At 40.0% G+C, this 21,044-nt stretch overlaps 1 protein-coding gene across 5 annotated transcripts in view; it reads left to right on the forward strand.

Annotated features, from left to right (window-relative positions):
* The window catches only part of cep162 (centrosomal protein 162), a 47,385-nt gene extending 26,976 nt beyond the window's left edge, over positions 1–20,409 (forward strand). For all 5 annotated transcript variants that reach the window (XM_030071903.1, XM_030071906.1, XM_030071907.1 and 2 more), the window contains 10 exons: positions 474–637; positions 2,003–2,107; positions 2,231–2,470; positions 6,499–6,711; positions 7,850–8,165; positions 8,395–8,527; positions 13,151–13,292; positions 13,401–13,499; positions 14,484–14,618; positions 19,714–20,409. In XM_030071903.1, the coding sequence (XP_029927763.1) occupies positions 474–637; positions 2,003–2,107; positions 2,231–2,470; positions 6,499–6,711; positions 7,850–8,165; positions 8,395–8,527; positions 13,151–13,292; positions 13,401–13,499; positions 14,484–14,618; positions 19,714–19,911 (1,745 nt within the window). In that variant the 3' untranslated portion in view covers positions 19,912–20,409. The remainder of the gene's footprint in view (positions 1–473; positions 638–2,002; positions 2,108–2,230; positions 2,471–6,498; positions 6,712–7,849; positions 8,166–8,394; positions 8,528–13,150; positions 13,293–13,400; positions 13,500–14,483; positions 14,619–19,713) is intronic.
* The last annotated feature ends 635 nt before the right edge of the window (positions 20,410–21,044 follow it).

Raw genomic sequence — 21,044 nt, forward strand, 5'->3', positions numbered from 1 at the left:
CACTCACCATATAAAATGAATAAAATACTGTTTAAAATAATGCTAATTAGCAATACTGGATGTTGAAAGTACAGAGTAGGATTCAGCCAGGTCCTGTGTAAAGGAGTTAAATTGATGTAACTATGGTTGGCTTAATTACTGAAGGAAATGCTACATCAAAAAATCATCATTACCTATTTTATCCAAAGTCCAGTACCTGAAAGATTTTTTTTAAATTGGAATGTAGCTTTTAGATTTGGTAATGGATATTGTAACCGCTAACTTGGTCAAGTTAATAATTTCTAATATAACAAAAAGAATATAAAGAGTGTCATTCATGTTCCAGTGGCATCAACAACACATTAATAATGAGGAGTTTCTTGAGTTACATACAGTACAGCAGGGGACAATATTTAACAAAAAAAAAAAAAACTTCTTTACGAGTCACCTTAGATCTCAAAGGCTGTGTGTATTTCTACTTCTGACTGTAACAGAAAATAAGAGCTATGAGATGCATGTTCAAGAGGACAGGCACAAGGAGGAGGTTGCTGCCCTGAAGAAGAAGCTCCACTGGTTCGCTGAGAACCAGGACCTGCTGGACAGAGACGCTTCCAGGCTGAAGGCCGCCACCGCTGAGACACAGCAGCTCAAAGAACAGGTTTTCTAACACACCTTTTCCCGACCATGTCTCAGTTTGCACTGTAATCATCACATGGCGCTTTAACCACCTTGATGCCTCTGCTCTGAAATGGGTTTCATTTTAGGTCATTAAGAGAGGGCCAAGTTGGCTATTTATGTAAATTTTGGAACCTTAATTTATTTTGTAGTAAAGGGAAACCATTCATGTTTTGAATAAGGTGTTCTCCTTATGTCCACAAGTAGGACATAAGATTCCAAACATGGATGAGGAACTGTTGGGTAACAAAAGCCAATCTTTCTACAAACAAAGCAATGAAAGTAATTAACTTTAACAATGTAGCTACCACTACATAAATAAAGTGTTTTTATTACTATTATTATTATTATTATTATTATTACAGTTATTATTATTATTATTATGAAAAGCTGTAGAGTAGTAGTAGCTAGTATACTAGAGGGAACACATCAGTGTAGTACAGTCCACAGGAAAGAAAGTATAAAATAATGCTGATATTAGTGTGCTGATGCTTCGGTCCTGATGTCAGCTGTGTACTATTGAAGCATCAGCAGTGGTGGAAAGAGTAGGCTGCTAGAAATTGCTGCTGAAGTGGAAGTATTGATTGAGTAGAGCTAAATTCTTCATTTGTGTATACTACGTCACACAAACAAGCAAGCCTCAGCAGCTGCAATGGTTATAAAAACGTATTTAAAGAGCTTAAGTGGTTTGAAAGGCATTTTGCTTCACAGTTGACAGATTTGTCGAACATAAATTAGTAGTGTGTTCTACACAAAGGGGTGACATGGGGTGACACTGCACACATGCAGTGAGAGCAAAAAATGTAACTGTCCCAACTTTCCCCACAGTGGCCTCTATATGCAAGAGGTTAATTGGATTGTTAATCAGCACCAGAAACTCAGTGAATACATCAGCAGATACTGAAATTTATGATATTCAAAAGCTCAGCAATACCCTAGTTAAAGTAGTATTTTGTTTCATTTTAGTGTACTCCCTGCTCTCTAAAACATCTATACTGTATAGTTGTTCTAAACATGATGTCAAAAAGAGATGCATTTTAAGCTTCTCATTTATCTGGAATCAATGGGACTGGGTAGTCAGCATGAGAAACAATAGCCAACATGGCTGGACAGACAAAACAGTGTCACCCACAGTAACTCAAACTTCATCAACAGAAAACACCCACAGTGTTGACTGTTTAGCACTGAAGATAGAGGCAAAGGAGAAAAAGTTGCTTACATATTACTATTTTTCAAGTACATTGATGGAATAGATTGAACGAGCATTATGAAATGCGCATACCAGACTAGCCTATAATATTAGTTACTTTTGTTCAGTATAGAGAATACAAAACTTGCTCCATTTCAGGTAGAGAAACTTAAAATGGATGTGGGGAAAAGAGACAGTCGTCAACAGAGCAAGACCATGGAGAGAGCTGGAGATGCCAGGAAGATACAGGATCTAGAGCAAAAGGTAAACAATCACACAGAATCATTGTTTTGTGTTTTTTCCACCCAAGCAAGAGATTAAACGAAGCAAAGCTCCTATTATATGTTTAGACCTCTTCATTGAGTAAAAGTTTTGTTTCTCTACCAGGTAAAAGAGCTCCAACAGATATTAAGACAGAGAAACCCCAACTCCCTGCCTGCTCTAATCTATGCTGCAGTCGCGGCTGGTGAAGCAGAGGGTCAGGACACTGCCAAGACCTCCCCACCCAGTCGGGTCACTGCCCTGTTAGAGCGCAGGATTCAGCGTCTAGAGGCTGAACTGGAAAGTCATGATGAGGAGGCCAAGCGCAGTCTGAGGGCCATGGAGCAACAGTTCCAGAGGATCAAGGTATAACTACGCTCAAACTGATTGAATCAGCTTGCCAGAATTGGTTTGTAGCAGCCGAAATGTAATAACCGGATAGTTATCATTTATCAATATATGAAAATGTCTCTATAAATATGTCAGAAGTAAAACAAACATAATCTAATACAGGTTAGCAGACTTTTAGGTCAGGGGTCATCAAGTAAAATTCCAAGAGGTCCACATAGACAAAATGGCCACAGGCCTGGGTACGGTGGAAATGCATGTGTTTTTTATGCCCTCAATTGATGTGTTTCCTTGAATATTCCTATTGAAATATTGCATTTGTTGTAATTTTACTGTGCAATACTCAATAACATTTGAAATATCAATCACTTCAGCAGTACAGTTCTTTATAATCAAAGAAAGTACACTACATTGCAATAAATTTTCAGCAATATTTATTGAGACCACATTTAAGATGGATTTCACATTTAAAAGGGATTATAAGTCAGTGAATGGTTTCTTTTTTTTGACCCAAAATCCAGGCAACTCGAAGGGAACATTCACATGCACGTTGCTGGCTGGTGAATGAGTTGGTCATGATCCTTTTGGATCGATCATACTGGGCTCTCAGCTCTTAGGGCACAGCAAATACAGGAGTTGATTTCACAGGGTATTCTTTCTCAAAACTAGCCTTGTGTTTCTGCTCATAGTGTCATTTACTGTTGATACTTTTAATTATGGCCACAGTCTGGTCACATAGGAGACACACAGGTTGTGTGCTTCCCATGGACAGAATGAACATGTACAACTCGGTCCACTCTTCATGGAACACTCTATTTTCACCATCTATTTTCCTCATTTTAGAACACAACATGTTTATTGGTACTTAGCTTCTCTTCCATCAGTGTGTGTCTTCCCCGTTCTCCCACTTCGTTCTCGGTCAGCAGTCAACTTCGAAAATGCTTGGTAAGCTTTGTGAACATATGTGTTGAGTCAGAGGTCTGATTTGATTGGCTAGCGTCGTGCCATATAGTAAACAAGTGACGTAATGCACTACCCAAAGCAGCACATACCTGCTCAAAGTTTTTGAGTTCTATGTGAATCTGTTCAGAAGTTATTTGTGATATGCTACATCTCCTTGTGGTCAAAGTATGTGAAAAGTTATCCACTTTTTCCTTGGTCCATGACCAACCTTCCCTCTAAATTTGGTGGAAATTTGAGCATCAGTTTTGAAGTTACAGCACTGTGTGATGAACATATGCACAGTCACCTCTTCGGATGGGGCATAAAAAATGAAACTAGAATTAAAAGCATCCTTGTCCCAAAACTGTTGTTGTGAACAGCTCACTGATTTTATGAAGTTGAAAAAATCCTCTGGGTATTTTTCTTTTCTTTCTTTCTTTCTTTTTTTTTTTTTTTATATAATTATCATTTGTTAAGGGCCCCATGGCCTGAAAAATGCAATTTTGGTTGTTAGAGAAGGTCTTGGGGCCACATAAATATTGTCCCATGCATTTCACCTATGATAAATGGAGAAGTGCACACAGCCCATTTTTTGAAACTGTCCCTGTCAAAGAGCGGATTACACTTCCTTGAATTTCTGACGTCAGTGTATTTTCTGATGTCAGTGACTCCGCCCACAGCGCCTGCGTCCCCAGGCAACCAGCTACCAACCTAGTGAACTTAGCCAGTTAGCCTCAACTCCCTGGCCAACAAGCTACCAAGCTAAGAACTTAGCCAGTACCCCTCGGCTACCAGGGCAACAAATTCACAACATATTTACAACATATTTAACAAAAATAACTTAGCATTCTGAAACATCTTGTAGTAAACGGATTTGAGGTGGTTTGGGATCGTACGGTCATATAACATCACGCTCAGGGTCCCGGTTTCACGGGTCCCGCAGGGTTTTAGTCCAAATTTGCTCATCTGTTGGGCTCATTTCAGTGCCGACTGTTTTAACAACCCGACACAATCAAATCAAATCAAGCTTCATTGTCATTAAGCTGCACATACAGCAGTAGTGCATGCAAAATGAGATAGCATTTCTCACTTGGGATCCCTGAGTGATGGGTAAAGTCAGCAGTTTAAAAGTCTAACAGCTTTCTGGAGGCAGCTGTTGCACATTCTGGTGGTTTTGCTTTTCATGCTTCTGAACCGTTGGCCTGATGGCAGCAGTTCAAAGTGTTTGTGGAGCGGGTGAGAGGGGTCTCTGACAATGTTCAGTGCTCCTGCAGGGGTGGGATGTTTTCATGGAGCCATGTCTCCGTAAAAGCAACCCCACAGCAGTCTCTCCAGTCTCTGTGGGTGTCTCTTAGCAAGCATAGCTCGTCCAGCTTGTTGTCGAGGGAGCGAACATTAGAGAGCAAGAGCGACAGTCCTGCTGGTCTGGAGGGGTTAGCCTTTAGCCTTTAGCTTAGCGTGGATCCAGCTCTCTTCTCCCTCCTTTGTTTACGTTCGCACCGCTTGTGCCTCCTCCTCTCCCTGGTGGCTGCCGGTGGAGATGCAGGTAAAATCCCGTGCTGGTGTAGTATGTCCACATCAAAGCAGAGTGCCTCAGTTCTTGCAGCATGCTTTACCCTGATGTTTAGTAAAGTCTCTCGGCTGTATGTTATACAACCTGAGCGTCTGGGTTAAGCAAAACATTTGAAACATGCACTCTCGCTGATCCCTGGAGGGGATCCATGCGCACTGTCATCACCATAGCAATACATTGCCGGCTTTGTCTGTGGTTCGGGATCGGAGTCAGGCTCAAATACGTACGGTTGTATAACATCACGCTCGGCGGTAGCCATGACAGTCTTACATAAGATGATAACTCGCTTTCAACAAGTTTTCGATAGTTACTGTATCTCGTTGGCTCTGTTTTTCTATGGCGGTGTGCTATTGTTTACGTCCCAGAATGCATTGCGCAGTGATGTCGGTTGCCAATCAGTGGAGAGTGGCTGATTCTCTCTTCTGATTGGCTAAACGAACTGTGCTGCCAGAGCTCCAGGAGAAAGGCAACAGAGAGGAGCTGTGAAACTATATTTTCACAGCTACATTTAGCAGACTACAGGTACTCAAAGCCACAAATACATCATGCTAGGGATTAGGGCTGTGACAACGAACTTCGAAATTCGATATTAATTCGAACTGGAGGGAGGGATATAACGTTCGATTGCTGAAATTCACGTTCGAATGTGTGTGTGTGTCTTTGTTTACGTTGCGTAACGACGCAAATCAACGTTACGCGTGATCGTGCGCGGGATAAAAAAGTGTGGGCATGCATCAGTGCAGCGCGCACCTGTAGGAAGTTTACAGCATGGCTGAAAACAATGCAGCAGCAGAACCGGTCCCGGAGACTGATATTTATTTTAGTATTTGGCAGTGACAAAATAGCATTGTCTGGCAGCTTTGAAAAATGGTTGTATTGTCGCTGACCTGACCTGTTGCAATGGATACGTTTGGCTGCTTTATTAAACGTCATTGCTGTACTTTTTGTGGTCTGTTTTATATATTCTAGACATTCCTAAGAAATTTCATATTGAGTGAGAGTTGAAGTGCATTAGTTATCTTGCATGCTTATTAAAATACGATCGTAAATACATCCAGATTATCATTATTAATGTTGTGCCTTTCAGAAGGAAAGCGCTTGTTAATATGGTTGAAACGCCCTCTGGCGGACAGACCGTAAATGACACCCATATTGTACATATCAGTAGGCTAAACAATAGACTAAAATTGACCCTAAAAATTCGAACATAATTCGATATTTGACATTATAGGGCAATCGAAATTCGAAATTTATTTTGGAGGAAAGTCACAGCCCTACTAGGGATAAAAGCAGTTAAAATAAAACCCTGGAAAAGTGTACAGCATGGGGCCTTTAAAATATATCATGATGACCCTGATCATAACAAGCCCGTTTTGTAGTTCAGATCATCTTTTTGAAATCCATTGATGTCACCGTGCCTTGTTATTTTTCAACGATAGAACCTAATTAGAAATATTATGTTGTGAAAATTGCTTTATGAAAGGAATGGGCAAAAAATGTGACGTGTCATGATGTTGTGTGTGCCTCACAGCTCCGATATGAGCAGCAGATCTCAGAGCTGGAACAACAGCTTGTGCTGAAGCAGCAGCTGGAGGCAGGCAGCTCTGCATCTCACTCTGAGCCACGCGAGCTCCAGGTGCAAACCCTTAAGGAGGAACTGCAGCAGGTGAAGGAAACCCATCAAAACAGAGAAAAGTCCCTCGAGGACCAGATCCAATCTCTCCAGCAACAACTCAACCAAAAGGTTTGTGTGGGTGCTAGAATGTCCAAACCACAGTGCAGGCCTTATCTAGGGCAGTGAAGTATGTACTTATTAATTATGTGGAATATTTAAGAAGTACTTTTGGATGTTTTATGGAGACTTTGGTACCCCTAATTACATGAACTAATACCATGTCACTAGGCTCAGTCATTTTCCAGTTTTCACCTCTTTTCTGTCTCTGTTGTCAAATTCCAGCCCAGACTGAGTGGTGCTCAGGTGATAGAGTGTGTACCATGTATCAAGGCTGAGCCTTTATCACAGTGGTCTGGGTTTGAATTTGGCCCAGGCCATTTGCTGTATGTAGTACCCTATCTCTCCCCTGATTTTCCTGTCTCTCTCTACTGTCACTCATCAAATAAAGAAACTCTAGAAATCTCTAAAGGAAAAAAAAAAGAACTCAGAATGTAGCTCTGCCCACTCCTCCCCTGACAATATAAAATTGGCGCTCTTCCCTTTCTATTTCACCCTCTCATCTCTTCAAGTTTATTCACAGCGTCTGTGAAACTGTCAATTTTTACAGACAATCTACTATGAACGCAGAAGCAGGACTGGTTGAATTCTCAACACCCTCTAGTGGTCAGAAAAGTACTTCCTGTAGTTTTAAAATGTTTACCTCTGCTCACATTGCACCTTTGTAGCCACTGAAGCTCTGTTTCAGTGCCTGTTCTCATCCAGCTGTCATGTTTTGGTTTTCTGCAATGTCAAGTGTATGGAAAACCAAACAGGTGAAAAACTTGTGAAACTGACACTTTGACCAAGATGGTGTTTGCATGTAAACAAGTTGCCTGCACATCATCAACACATTTGTGTGTTGTTAGTGTGCTGTTAATGTGAAGACACATAACATCATGTACAACGCACACAATGTATGTTGACATTTAATTTGATAATTTGTCCGCTTTGTCTATTTTGAATCATTCTATGATGACCCCCCATGAGCAACAGTTACTATGTAAATAAGTCATTGAATATGTCCTTGAATAATTCTGGAATATGATTTTATTAAAAGGGTGGGAACCCTGGTAATTGCTCTGGACCTTTAATATGTTTCTCTTTATTTGCTTTTGTATACTGGCAGGCAAAAAAATGAAATTGAACTTGCTCATGTAAACCTTTGTAGGCCCAGCCCAGTCCATCCCGACACCAGCGTCAGGCCGAGACAGCTTTGGGTGTCCGGTTAGACCGGTTAAACCAGGAGCTCGCCACCAAGACACGAACCATCCAGGAGCTGAGCCGCACCGTGGACAGACTGCAGAAGGAAAGGAAGTACATGCTGTCTGTTCCTAGCCCACGACAGGAAGCCCGTTCTGGAGACACCAAAAGGCACCCAGCCCCATCCAAGGCACCTCTGTCTACCGATCCAGGGGACAGTGCAGGGGGGGAGACATTTCCAGCCATGCAGTGTGAGAAAGCCTACCAGCCCACTGCCTTCACAGGTAGGGACACGCATTAGTTAATTTTTCCATGTTTGATTATTCAGTGCTTGGTTAGATTGGTTAGATAAATATACAGTGCCAAAATTTCTCTCACTTCACATGATATCCTTATCTGACACCAGACACCATGACAACCATAAAGTTAATGGTAATGGCAAAATTGTAAAAATCAACACTGTTCCCTGGGAACAACTATTAACAATCCTTTTTTACAACCCACTTTTTACAGGGAGCCATATCACTGAGGTGCTTCAGGAAAATGAGGCACTAAGGCAGCGCCTGGAGCTCTTGGAGCTGCAGAAGGAGCAGGAGAAGGAATCATTAAAAGCCTCTGCTAAACAGGCTCAGGATGAGCTACGCAGGTTTGTATTATGTGCAGTTATGTCTGTGTTTCTCTATATGTGCACACACACAGAACCACCATTTTGATGTAATTGCGATGCTTTGTAATAAAGGCACTTGTCTTATTCAACTGATAACACACCTTGGACCCTGTAGTGTTTTATCCAGACTCAAATATTGAAGTGTTTATAATATACACCGGGCCATTCATTGTCCTGTGTTTTTGGGCATGACCGCACATTTCCAGCGACAGATTTTTTTGAAAACACAACTTAACCCTTGTGCTCTCCTAAGGAAAAGTTCCTAATAACACCCTTTGACCAAAAATTGGTCATGCATTCATTCTTTCATAAAATTATGAATTTTTTATCAATTTTTCCAGGGTTTTTCGTTCCATTCTATTTATTAAAATGTTTTTCATTATTTTCAATCATTACTTAATAAAATATTAACCCTTTACATGCCGGTTTGTATCATATACTACTAATTAAAATTTGTGGAAAAAAACATATACTGAAACTTTGTCAACATACTAACAGGGAATAAGATTATTTTACTATTATTATCCCAGTCTGACATGGGTTGACCATCACCCACAATATTAACTTTGGTGCATTATTTTTTTTTTTGTGCAATGCCAGTTTAAAAAAAAAAACTCCCTTTAGCCTCCTTTGACCAAAAATTGGTCATGCATTCATTCTTTCATAAAATTATGAATTTTTTATCAATTTTTCCGGGTTTTTTTTGTTCCATTCTATATATGTATATGTATATATATATATATATGTATCTCCCCGGTCTCCATCAAAGTTTCATTTTCAATAAAAATCCTTAGCCTGCATGATTGCTCTCACGCACAGGGAAGAAATGAATAATTCTGGAGCTGGCTGTATTTATAAGTTTAGATTGTTTACGCACCTGCATAAGCAGACTCCTGCTTCAGACAGCCTTATTTAGATTTTTGCACTTTCGCTGCGCTAGATAGTGTTGTTGTGGGGCAAGGGGTCATGAATTCATGTTGAAAAACTTTGAGATGGTACTGCTGTTTGATCCGTTTATTTGAAATAGACTTCAAGAGAATGGAAAAAAAAGCCGTTAGAATCACAAGATCCCTGGCCAGTTTCCCCGCATGCACATGCACAGTGCATGCACGTGCATGTACACACATGTACGCACATGTGCGTGCACACACGGCTTGCATGAGTGTGCCTGTACACATAAGAGCAATGAAAAAAAGTCAGGACAATCATACAGGCTCTTGTTCCCTGGCTTGTGCATATGCGTGCATACGCGTGCACGAACGTGCACGAACAAACATGAAAATGCATCACTATAACGAAAATGGGAATAGATTTGAGAATCACCATCAATAACCTTCGTTTCAAGAGAAAAAGTTTGGAGAATCAACTTCATTTAATTTTGTTTTATGGAATAATAAAAAACATGATTTTAATGTATTTCAATCTGCCAAAAAATGGTCAAAGGAGGCTTAACTGTGTGTTTTTTTTTTAATGACAGTGTAGAAAGGTGTTGTAATTACAATTCTTTAGAAACTCAAATTTTAATGAAAACTACATATCTCTACTCAATTTCAAGGCTGTGGAATGATCACAGCCAAAATGGCCGCAGAAAATACAACTGAAATGACCAAAAAATGGTCAAGGAGAGCATGAGGGTTAAGGAAAAAAAAAACTTCATCTACTTGGGAGCATTCTTTACACATGCAAGAACTCCAGTTCTTTTTTTCTTTTTTCTTTTTTTTTTTAAATCCTCTCTGGAGAGACTTTCCCAAAAGTTGTGTTTTCAATGACCAAATCAGTGTAATCACAAGTAGACAGCTCTTAGTCCAGTTCACACCTGGCATTCGAATGTGTCCCCACATTGTGTGATCGAATCTCACATGTTGATTTGCATATAGAGTGGGAAAGTATCATTTTCATTTGCAGGTTGTTGTTTTTTTTTTTTTTTTTTTTGTTTTTTTTTTTTTTTTTTTTTTTTTTGAGAGAGAGAGAGAGAGAAAGAGAGAGAGATTTATTGTCATAACCACAGTAAAACAGACGGTTACACCATTCAGTGAAATTCTTACTTTGCTAGCCCACTCCTACACAAAAAAAAAAAAAAAAAAATGAAATGGCATTTGATAGGCATAAGAGACATCAAAAAAGGCAAAAAGGAGACGTCCTTGCTCACTTCAGCTTCATTTTGATATACTGTCAGTTACTTGTGATGTTTGTCACATCTGAGAGGCAGGTTCTCATCTGTGGTGGATGAATCAATCTGAACCTGACACTGAACTTCAATGTTTCAGTGTGCAGACGGGTGGAGACTCTTCTGCTGGTGTAACTCTGATTTGTGTCAGAGATGAAATGAGATGGCTGCCTCTGAATTTTATATGAAAAACAAATCCTACGTTTTGTAAATACATATTTTGGAGACCCCTCAAATTTTTTTTTTTTTTTTGATTGATTGTACTCGGCTGAATCAGATATTTATATTTTTTTATTGGAAAAGTGAAAGTCTGGACACTGTCAGGGGTGCTGGGCCGGACCAGATCTCAAGACAGAGGACGTCAGGTGCGTCTCTTTACACTTCAAATGCGATGTGGACAAAAGCATCCCAGGCCACCTATAAATGTGGCATGGGTGATTGGATTTTGCAGACGCATTTAGGATGCATTTCCTGAATTTCCCTGTGGGATGAATAAAGTATCCTCTATTCTATATTCTATTCTACTCTATTCTATTCTAAAGTGTTTCAGAGTGTTTTGTCCCAGCAACTTTCAACCCATCTAGAAGAAAATCATCTGTGTGAACCTTTTCAATCAGCTTTCAGGGCCTGTCACTCCACTGAAACTGCACTAACCAGAGTAGCAAATGATCTCTTACTTGCTATGGATGCTGATTCCACCTCTGAGGTTCTATTACCGGACCTCAGTGCAGCCTTTGATGCCACCAATCATTGTATTCTATTAGACAGACTAACTTATAATTTTGGTGTCACTGGCCTGGCTCACTCCTGGCTAGTCAAGAGTGAGCCAGGTACTTATCTGAAAGAACACTGTGTGTCTCCTGCAGTAATATTCCATCTAAATTGTCCAATGTTAAATATGGCATACCTCAGGGCTCGGTTCTTGGCCCTCTTTTCTCTCTGTACATTTTGCCACTCAGCCAAATTATAGGCAGTCATGGAATAAATTTCCATTGTTATATGGATGACACTCAGCTATATATGCTGTTAAGGTCTGATGATAATACACAGATCTCTAGATTAGAGACCTGCATGGCTGTTGTGAAAAATTGGATCTCACTAAATTTCCTGCTTTTAAACTCAGGCAAAACAGAGACGCTGGTCATCGGCCCTCCCAGACACAGACACCAGTTCAATCAAGTAACACTACTGTTGTGTGATTTCACAAAGTGTGGCAGCCGAACTATTTGTGTTATATTTGATCCCTGCCTCTCCTTTGACAAGCACATTAAGGAAATTACCAAGGCTGACTTCTTTCACTTAACATAATATATCAAAAATTTGGTCCTTCTTGTCCATGGCTGATGCAGAGACTTAAATACATGTCTTTGTTTCAGCCAGACTTGATTACTGTAATGTTCTGTTTTCAGGTCTACCACCTGCTAGTACCAAAAGTCTTAAGATTGTTCTAAATGCTCCTACTAGAATCTTAAAATGAGAACATTTCATCATATTACCCCAATTCTTGCCTCATTTCATTGGCTTCCAATCCATGTTAGATGAGACTTTAAGGTGCTTCTCCTGACTTATAAAATCCTAAATTGGCTTGCCTCATAATATCTTTCTGATTTCCTTAAACCTTATATTCCATCTTGTGCTTTCCGCTTTCAAGATGCAGGGCTCCTGTGTTTATCTAAAGTTAACTAAAGTCAGCAGGTGGCCGGGCCTTTTCCCATCGGGCCCCACTCTTAACCTCCTTGCTGCCGTCTGAAAATCAGAGTCAGATTAAAACTCATCCCTTTGCTTTAACCTACAATTAGCTGCCTTCGCTGAGTACTTGATCACCTTGTATTGCTTAGTGGGCTGGTTTTCAGTCTTGATTAATGATAATACTGTAGATTATAGAGATCCAAGTATCTTATATCCTTCTCTCTCTCGCTCTGATGCATGACTAATATCCCTCTTGACTCTTTTCCTGTGTGTGTGAATGGTTTGATGTGAGTCTCCCGTGTGCCTGTGTAGTCTGTCCTCCACCCAGGTCTCCAGTGTTGTTTTATGTAATTTGTGTTCCATTCTGTGTGCACAACATCAATTGCCTGTATGTCTGTCCTGGAGAATGATCCCTCCTCAGTTTCTCTCCTGAGGTTTCTTTCTATTTTTCCTCTGTTAGTTTTTTTAAGGGAGTTGTTCATCATCCACTGCAAGGGTCTAAGGGACAGAGGATGTTACATTGCTTTAAAGCCCCTTGAGGCAAATTAGTGATTTGTGATATAGGGCTATGCAAATAAAATAGACTTGACTTGAAGAACAAAAAGGTGATTTAAAAATAGATTTGGGGAGCATAAAACTGCTGTTTGTACAACAAAACTATCCCATGGCTGTTCATTACAATAAAAAAGAAAAAATTGGCATGCAATATGAATATGAGGGTTCTCAAGTAATATTATCTCTCATAGGCTAAAGGAGCAGTCTGCAGAGCAGCTGGCCTCTTTGACGGCTGAACACCTTAGGGAGCTAGACCGCCTGCGGGCCAACCACGCCCTGGAGCACTCCACCTCTAAGGTGGCTGAACTTACTAATACAGTCAACACTCAGGAGGTATGCTCTCTTTCTCAAAAAGTCTCATGTCATAGGTGGCACATATTGCTTTGATGACTAGGTGTTCAAACTATATTTTATTTGATTTACTTTTGCCTTTACATGCAGATCATGGTGAAGCATTTGCGAGACCAGGTAAAGGAGTTGCAGGGAGCCAAAGATGCACTAGCAATATCCAAAATTCGAGAGGACACTCTACAAAATCAGGTAATGGGGTGGGGGGATTGAGCTGTGTCCATCTATCAGTCAAATGTGGAATAAATTTATTATACATGATATCTTGATCTCTCAGACACTGAATTTCTCACAATTCGACTTTGCACTGTGTTCTTACTTTGAAAATCACACCAATTGGTCATATGACTTGGCTTGACGGATGGTCCAATGAGGCCCTACAAGAGAAATCAAAGCTGCAGCGGGATCTGAAGCCATGCTCACACAAAGACTGATCAATGCATAGTTTAAATTGGTAGAGCAATTAAAACCATATATTAGTGATAGTAGTAAAAGCAAACGAGATAATGAAAAAAATCATGGAATTCATAGGACTTGATCATCACCTACTCTCTGTTGTACATGATTAAGGTTTCAAACGACTTAAACACACTTGGAGCCACACTAAAATACATGACACTGTCACAAATGTTTTAACAGTAACAGTACGAACAGAAGTTCTCTTTTCACAATACATCGATGTCAAGCCTAGAAGGCCTAACAATTAAACAATTATTCTTTCTGTGATGTACTTGGCACTTTGAGCTCTTGGTAAGTAAAAAAGAGGCTGCCAAATTCAAAACACGCCTCTTAGCATTTGTCTTTTATATAAGTTTGTATCTCATCACTGTTATGCTGTATAATATTTGGAGGACCTGGTCATGAGTTGTTTAGTCATGGGAAAGCTTTTTCTAAGCCACAAGAAGATGTGATAAAATGGGTACAGTAATACTAGTAACTCCAAGAGACAGCAGTTACAGTTCCTGTCAAAACTCTTCTAAAATATCATAAATAAAACAAGTATGGTATTAGTATAAGCTTATCCGTAAAATAAATTCATTAATTAATTAAAAATGAAAAATCGTTGGTTGGAATCAGCCCAGAAAATCCTGATCAGAGCATCCCTCCACGACCTTGGGTTTTGACAAATGTGTCGTTGTAAAGCCTTTTTATTGTTCACCTTCTTTCTATGTTTAGGTGACCAAGCTTTTGGAGGAGTTAAAACAAGCTAAAGAAGCCCACAGCCCCGAGCTGAAACACTTCTGTAGCCTGGAGAAGAAGATCCTAAATATGGAGCTTAGACACCAACAGAGAGAGAAAGAGCTGCAACAGGTAGAAAGAGCACACACAAAAATAGGTACCTTTTACTTATCACAACACAGCAGTAATACTGATGAAAAATTGGAGATGAAAGGACTCAAGCAGATCAGGAGCATATTCAATAGGAAGTGTGCGCAAAGCAGTAAAGGCCAATTTATAATTCACCGTCAAAGTGCTGCCCTGCAGAGAGTGCCTGTAGCTTACATGTACCTCTGCAAAAATGTAACTACACATAGAGACGCAAGTCTACATTAATGGTGATTGGCCCATTTAGCCACTTTGTTCTTCTTCCACCATGTTAGCAGTTTATTTACAGTGGAGAAAAAATGGAGCCAACTAAAGAGGGACAAGCTGTGAAGGTTTTGCTGATATGTTCATTTTTTATATCAACTCATTCCAAATTTTGAAAAACTGCCATATCTTACAAAATTCTTGGTGAGAAATATTCTAGAAGATCAGTTAAAAGAGAATGAGAAATCAGATTGGAAATACTCCATTGATCCTTGAGGCGAAATTGGGTCAGTTGCAGCTGCTTAATTCTCAAGTGAAGAATTGAATTATAGAAATAGAAAAAAAAAATAAGAAATATAAAATGTGCGTACAAATTAATAGAGTATGTGCATTATGTATAAAGTTGTATCAAAAATATGTGGATTATGTGCATCAAGTCTCAATATGTGCATTAATTCTGCAAAACATTACAACAAGAAATTCAAGAAAAAGCACTAATGTCCAGAGTAGGCGCTCTCTTTTAGAGAATATAAACGTTATCACTACGGTTTTTAATTGTGCTTTGTGTGCCACAGATTTAGTAAAACCTTGACATGGCTGTCTAGTGATGTTAGTTGGTCTGTTCTCACAAATCCACCAGGGCATAACATTTGTAACCACCATAGACAGTTTGACATAGTACTACAGTGCATTCAGAAAGTATTCAGACCCCCTTCACTTTTTCACTTTTGTTATGTTGCAGCCTGATGCTACAATCGTTTAAATTCGTTTTTTCTCTCATTAATCTACACTCAGTACCCTATAATGACAAAGTGAAAACAGAATTTTAGAAATTTAGATTTATTAAAAAGGAAGAACTGAAATATCACATTAACATAAGTATTCAGACCCGTTGTAACAACATTTGAAATTTAGCTCAGGTGCCTCCCATTTCTCTTGATGGTTGCGGAGATGTTGCTACACCTTGATTAGAGTCCACCTGTGGTAAATTAAATTGATTGGACATGATTTGGAAAGGCACACTCCTCTCTATAGAAGGCCTCACAGCTGATAATGCATATCAGAGCAAAAACCAAGCCATGACGTCAAAGGAACTGTCCGCAGAGCTCAGAGACAGGGTTGTTGCAAGGCACAGATCTGGAGAAGGCTACCAAAAAAAATCTGCTGCACTGAAGGTTCCCAAGAGAACAGTGGCCTCCATCATTCTCAAATGGAAGTTTGGCACAACCAGGACTCTTCCAAGAGCTGGTCGCCTGGCCAAACTGAGCAGTTGTGGGAGAAGGGCCTTAGTAAGAAAGGTTACCATGAACCCGATGGTCACTCTGACTGAGCTCCAGAGATCCTGTGTGGAGATGGGAGAGAATTCCAGAAGGACAACCATCACTGTGGCCCTCCACCGATCTGGGCTTTATGGCAGAGTGACTAGACAGAAGGCTCTCCTCAGTGCAAAACACATGAAAGCCCACTTGGAGTTTGCAAAAAAGCACCTGAAGGACTCTCAGACTGTGAGAAACAAGATTCTCTGGTCTGATGAAACCAAGATTGAACTGTTTGGCCTCAATTTCAAAAGTTATGTCTGGAGGAAACCAGGCACCGCTCATCACCTGCCCAATCCCATCCCAGCAGTGAAGCATGGTGGTGGCAGCATCAGGCTGTGTAGTGGGGCTGTTTTTCAGCAGCAGGGACTGGGAGACTGGTCAGGGTTGAGGGAAAGCTGAATGGAGCAACGTACAGAGATATCCTCAATGAAAACCTGTTCCACAGCACTCAGGACCTCAGACTGGGCTGAAAGTTCACCTTCCAACATGACAGTGACCCTAATCACACAGCCAAGACAACACAGGAGTGGCTTAGGGACAACTCTGTCAATGTCCTACAGTGGCCCAGCCAGAGCCCTGACTTGAACCCTATCCAACATCTCTGGAGAGACCTGAAAATGGCTGTCCATCCAACTTGACCGAGCTTGAGAGGATTTGCAAAGTAGAATGGCAGAAAATCCCCCAATCCAGGTGTGCAAAGCTTGTGGTGTCATAAAAAGACTGGAGGCTGTAATTGCTGCCAAAGGTGCTTCAACTAAGTACTGAGTAAAGGGTCTGAATACTTATCAATGTGATATTTCAGTTTTTTCTTTTTAATAAATTTACAAAAAATTCTACAATTCTGTTGTCATTATGGGGTACTGAGTGTAGATTAATGAGAGAAAAAATGAATTTGCATCAGGCTGCATCATAACAAAAATGAAAAACGTGAGGGGGGTCTGAATACTTTGTGAATGCAATGGGTGTGTGTGTGTGTGTGTGTGTGTGTATGTTTGGATTGTAGTTGGTACCCGGCATCATTTCAAACCAAGGACATGAAAAGCCTGTTTCACTGTTGGCATGGCAACACATGACATTATGGCCAGTTATGTACCACCAGCAGGTATAATCAGTCAACATAGCTGTTGCTGGAACTAAATATCTGCTTCCAGGTTCTCTTTTGCTACACAGATACCTTTTCTCAGCATCTTCGGGGATTTCATTGTAAAACCCGCAAAGAAACATGACTCACTCTGCCTCGCAAAAGCATTGAAAGTATTTAATTAGTCTGTGTTTCAGTGTAGAGTTTAGTTTCTCATGTAGGGTTGGGTATCCATAAGAGTTTTATGAATGTTGGTGTCTTAATAATTTCCTCTTTGCCTCATCAGTTCCTTAAATAGAGCAAGCTTTTCAGAGTAATGGAAAGAGCACAAGACATACATGCCGTCTTCCACTTTACCACACCAGGTTTTACAGTCAAACACTTGAACACTTGTGTCATGTGTTTCTGTAATTATCAAGAAGAGGTCAAGTTGACTCTTTAACAAAATGATTAGGACATTCACGCCCTTTGATGTTGCAAACCGTGGGAAAACTAACAGCACTGTTACATAGAAACGTTAGAGCAGTTACTTCTACTCTTACGCTGCTTAATGCTTGGCCTTTAAATGATTCTTGTTTTCTGCCCAGGCTTTAATAAAATTAAATAGTTGTTCAGAAGCCCTTGTTGGTGAGACGGCTGCTGTTTGAATGAGATAGGTACAAGGTACAAGAACAAAATAAGGCATCGTTTGTTCAAATGACTTAACTTACACTTACACTTACCTCCCGCTTGAAGTTATAAGCTCTTTCTTGTAAGGTTTTGGAAATAAATGTAGAAAATATTGGCTCAGCCTTCAAAAAGTAATGCTGGATCAATTCTAGCTTGAATACAATGGGTTTGGACACTGGTTTGGAGCAGTCACTTACAGTGATTCCGCATCTTTAGTGTAATATCGTTTTTTAGAACTCATTTTATCCAGGCATTGGTTTCCATTCATTCCACTGCGATATGAAAATGAACTTTCAGAGACCTCAGACCTTGTTCATGCCAGTATTCCATCACCATAACAAAGTCAGTCACATTAGTTTTCCTAAAAGCAGCAGCACTGTTGTGTTTTGATGACTTTAAACTGGGGCGGCGTGAAATGGTCTCTCCAGCTGAAAATAGTCCCCAGGGAAACGTTTGCTTTACACAGCCAAATATCAGTTCTGTGGTGACAGCTTTGTTAGCCACAGAAGCAGAACATTGTAAGGTGATTTTGACGTTATAAGGCTCTTTCAACCAAAAATTCACATTTGGGGGCGCCCCGGTGCACGCACACTATGTACCAAGGCTTAGTCCCGATCGCAGCGACCGGGATTCAAATCCAACCTCAGGTCCTTTGCTGCACGTCATTCCCTCTCTCTCCCCTGCCTTTCCTGTCTATCTCTACTGTGACTGTCAAATAAAGCAGAAATGCCAAAAAAAAAAAGAAAAAAATCTTTAAAAATTCACATTTGAACATTGAGGATTTGTGATGATATGCTATAAATCCTTTTAGTGTGGTTACAGCCTTCTTGAATTACCACACGCACATTCTTGAAATATGTGGTTTGGAACTGCTCTCAGTGTTTCCCCTAGGATTCTGGCGCATGCGTGCTTCTTGCAAGAAAATTTCACAGATTTGTACTCATTGACTTATCTATATTAATAGAAAATTTAACAAACTAAGGAGTCAACCCGCGACTGTAGTGCTTGGAACGCCCGTGTGGGCGTCCATTTGACTTGGACCGGAGACCGGAGGAGTGCAAACTCACTCATCTTCACCACAGGCTGTCATACCGTGCGTTTACAAAATGCCAATATTTCCGCCTGTTTTTCGGGCGACTGGAGCCAACGTGACATAAATTATTTCACTTACGGGGGTACAAGTGTGATTCTCCTCTGTTCTCCTCCTCTCTCTGTCTGCTCGTTGATGGGTGCGCACGTGTGTGACTATTGTGTGATTAGAGCGGAGCCCCGCCCTGCCTTCTCACAAGACAGCAGAGCGCATTCCGACCAGATAAACCCTATACTGAAATTAAATAAATTAGGCTAATAACCACCCTGACCGTATTTAGTTTATTTGATAAAAACACAGTCTAGACATAATCTATAGAAATGTGACGTTAAATTATTTCTGTTGTGATTTTATTTATTTTTTAATTTGAAAATTAATTAAATTAATTTAGCGTGACTTTCAGGCAAGGTGGGAGGCTTTGTAGGAAGGACAAGCACTGACTGAAATCATCTCTGATAGCGATATGACTACAACCTATTTAATTACAATGTGATTTATGGGGTCTGGAGACCAGGCTGGAAACCTATAAAATGTGGGTAAATTGCAGTTGTAATTGTAAATTGTTATTGCGCCAAACATAAAAAGTTACTGGTATGGCTACACTCCGTTTCCTACATAACTTTTTAAAAAATATTTTCAGCACATAAACATCAAAATTTCTAGTAATGGCGATCTAAGGTCTGAATCTCAGAGGCCCTACATCTCTCTTCCCTCCAGGCAATCTGTGGGTCACTGCAGGTGGCGGAGGCTGTTCAGCAGTCGGAACAGGATGGCTGGAAGCGTCTGGCCCAGGAGAAGAGCAGGGAGCTGGAGACTTTCCGCCTGGAACTGGACTCCATTCTAGATGTCCTTCGTCAGCTCCACAGACAAGGCGTGATCCTCCCCACTCCTGACCCTCTCACCTGGAAGAGTTGATGCACCACTACAGGTGGACCAATATGGGGATTTGAAAGTTATTTATTATACATCTGAACTGGAGCAACAACTAGATAATACTGTTTACCATATTCAGTAAAAATATGCCCATTTTCATGCCAGAAATGACAAGAAAATAAATATTTTCAAAATAATAAAATAAAGTTGATAATAAACACTTCATATTGATCAGTTCATACTGAACAGTTCTAAGATAAGTATGATATTGTAGAACCATCATATCTGAATGGACCAGATCCCTTTTTTTTTTTTTTTTTTTTTTAATAAAAGGACAATATAAGTCAGTATATCAGCAGACAGATATATTGCTCTAACCCAAGTGCTCACTGATAGGTACACGTAAACACACAAACAACAATAAAATCACCACAGTATGGTGTGTTTACTCAAAATTCACTTCTTCCAGTCATGTCTTCTTCAAGAATTCTGTGGAAAATCTAACAAGCAAGTATTAATGTTTCTGGTGTGTTTCTGATTCATGGCTGGAAGCCATGAATCAACATGAACCATGAATCAGCCATGAACCTACCCCCCACCCCCTCCCAGGTAACTCATTGCTATTTTCACACAAGCTTGAATCTTATTTTGAATCTTATTTTTCATTTTATCTCATTTTTAGCTAATAATTTAAATTCACAATTCACACTATTGTATTTATTTTAATCAATGTATAATGAAAAATAAATTGTTTATTAAGTAAGTAAGTGTTTGTGCTGTGATCAGTCGTATTCCCATGTGTAGTGATTGTTAGTTGGGTTGCTCAAAGACAGCACATAATGCAATGTCAATCCATATATTTTACTCTAGTTCAGGTTTGTATAATCAGCTGCCATACACCTAGTCCAAATGCACTGTACTAGCTTGCAGTAAGATTTGAGCAAAAATCTGAGTGTTTGGGAAGTACTGAGCATATGACTGGATAATGGAGACTTGGATTATACAGCATGACGAGGTTGAAGTGTTTTGCTGTTGTAAAATCGTAAAATTATAGACCAATTTTCCATTGAACCAGAGATGGCTAGCTTTTTAAGAATAAGAGTCAACCATGAAGGTGTGTAAGTAAAACTTTCTTTGTTGGGGATCTAAGACACACTGATTCTTGAGAATTTGGA

The sequence above is a fragment of the Myripristis murdjan genome, chromosome 16 (genome assembly GCF_902150065.1).
Source record: "Myripristis murdjan chromosome 16, fMyrMur1.1, whole genome shotgun sequence".
In the NCBI taxonomy this organism is placed as follows: Eukaryota; Metazoa; Chordata; class Actinopteri; order Holocentriformes; family Holocentridae; genus Myripristis; species Myripristis murdjan.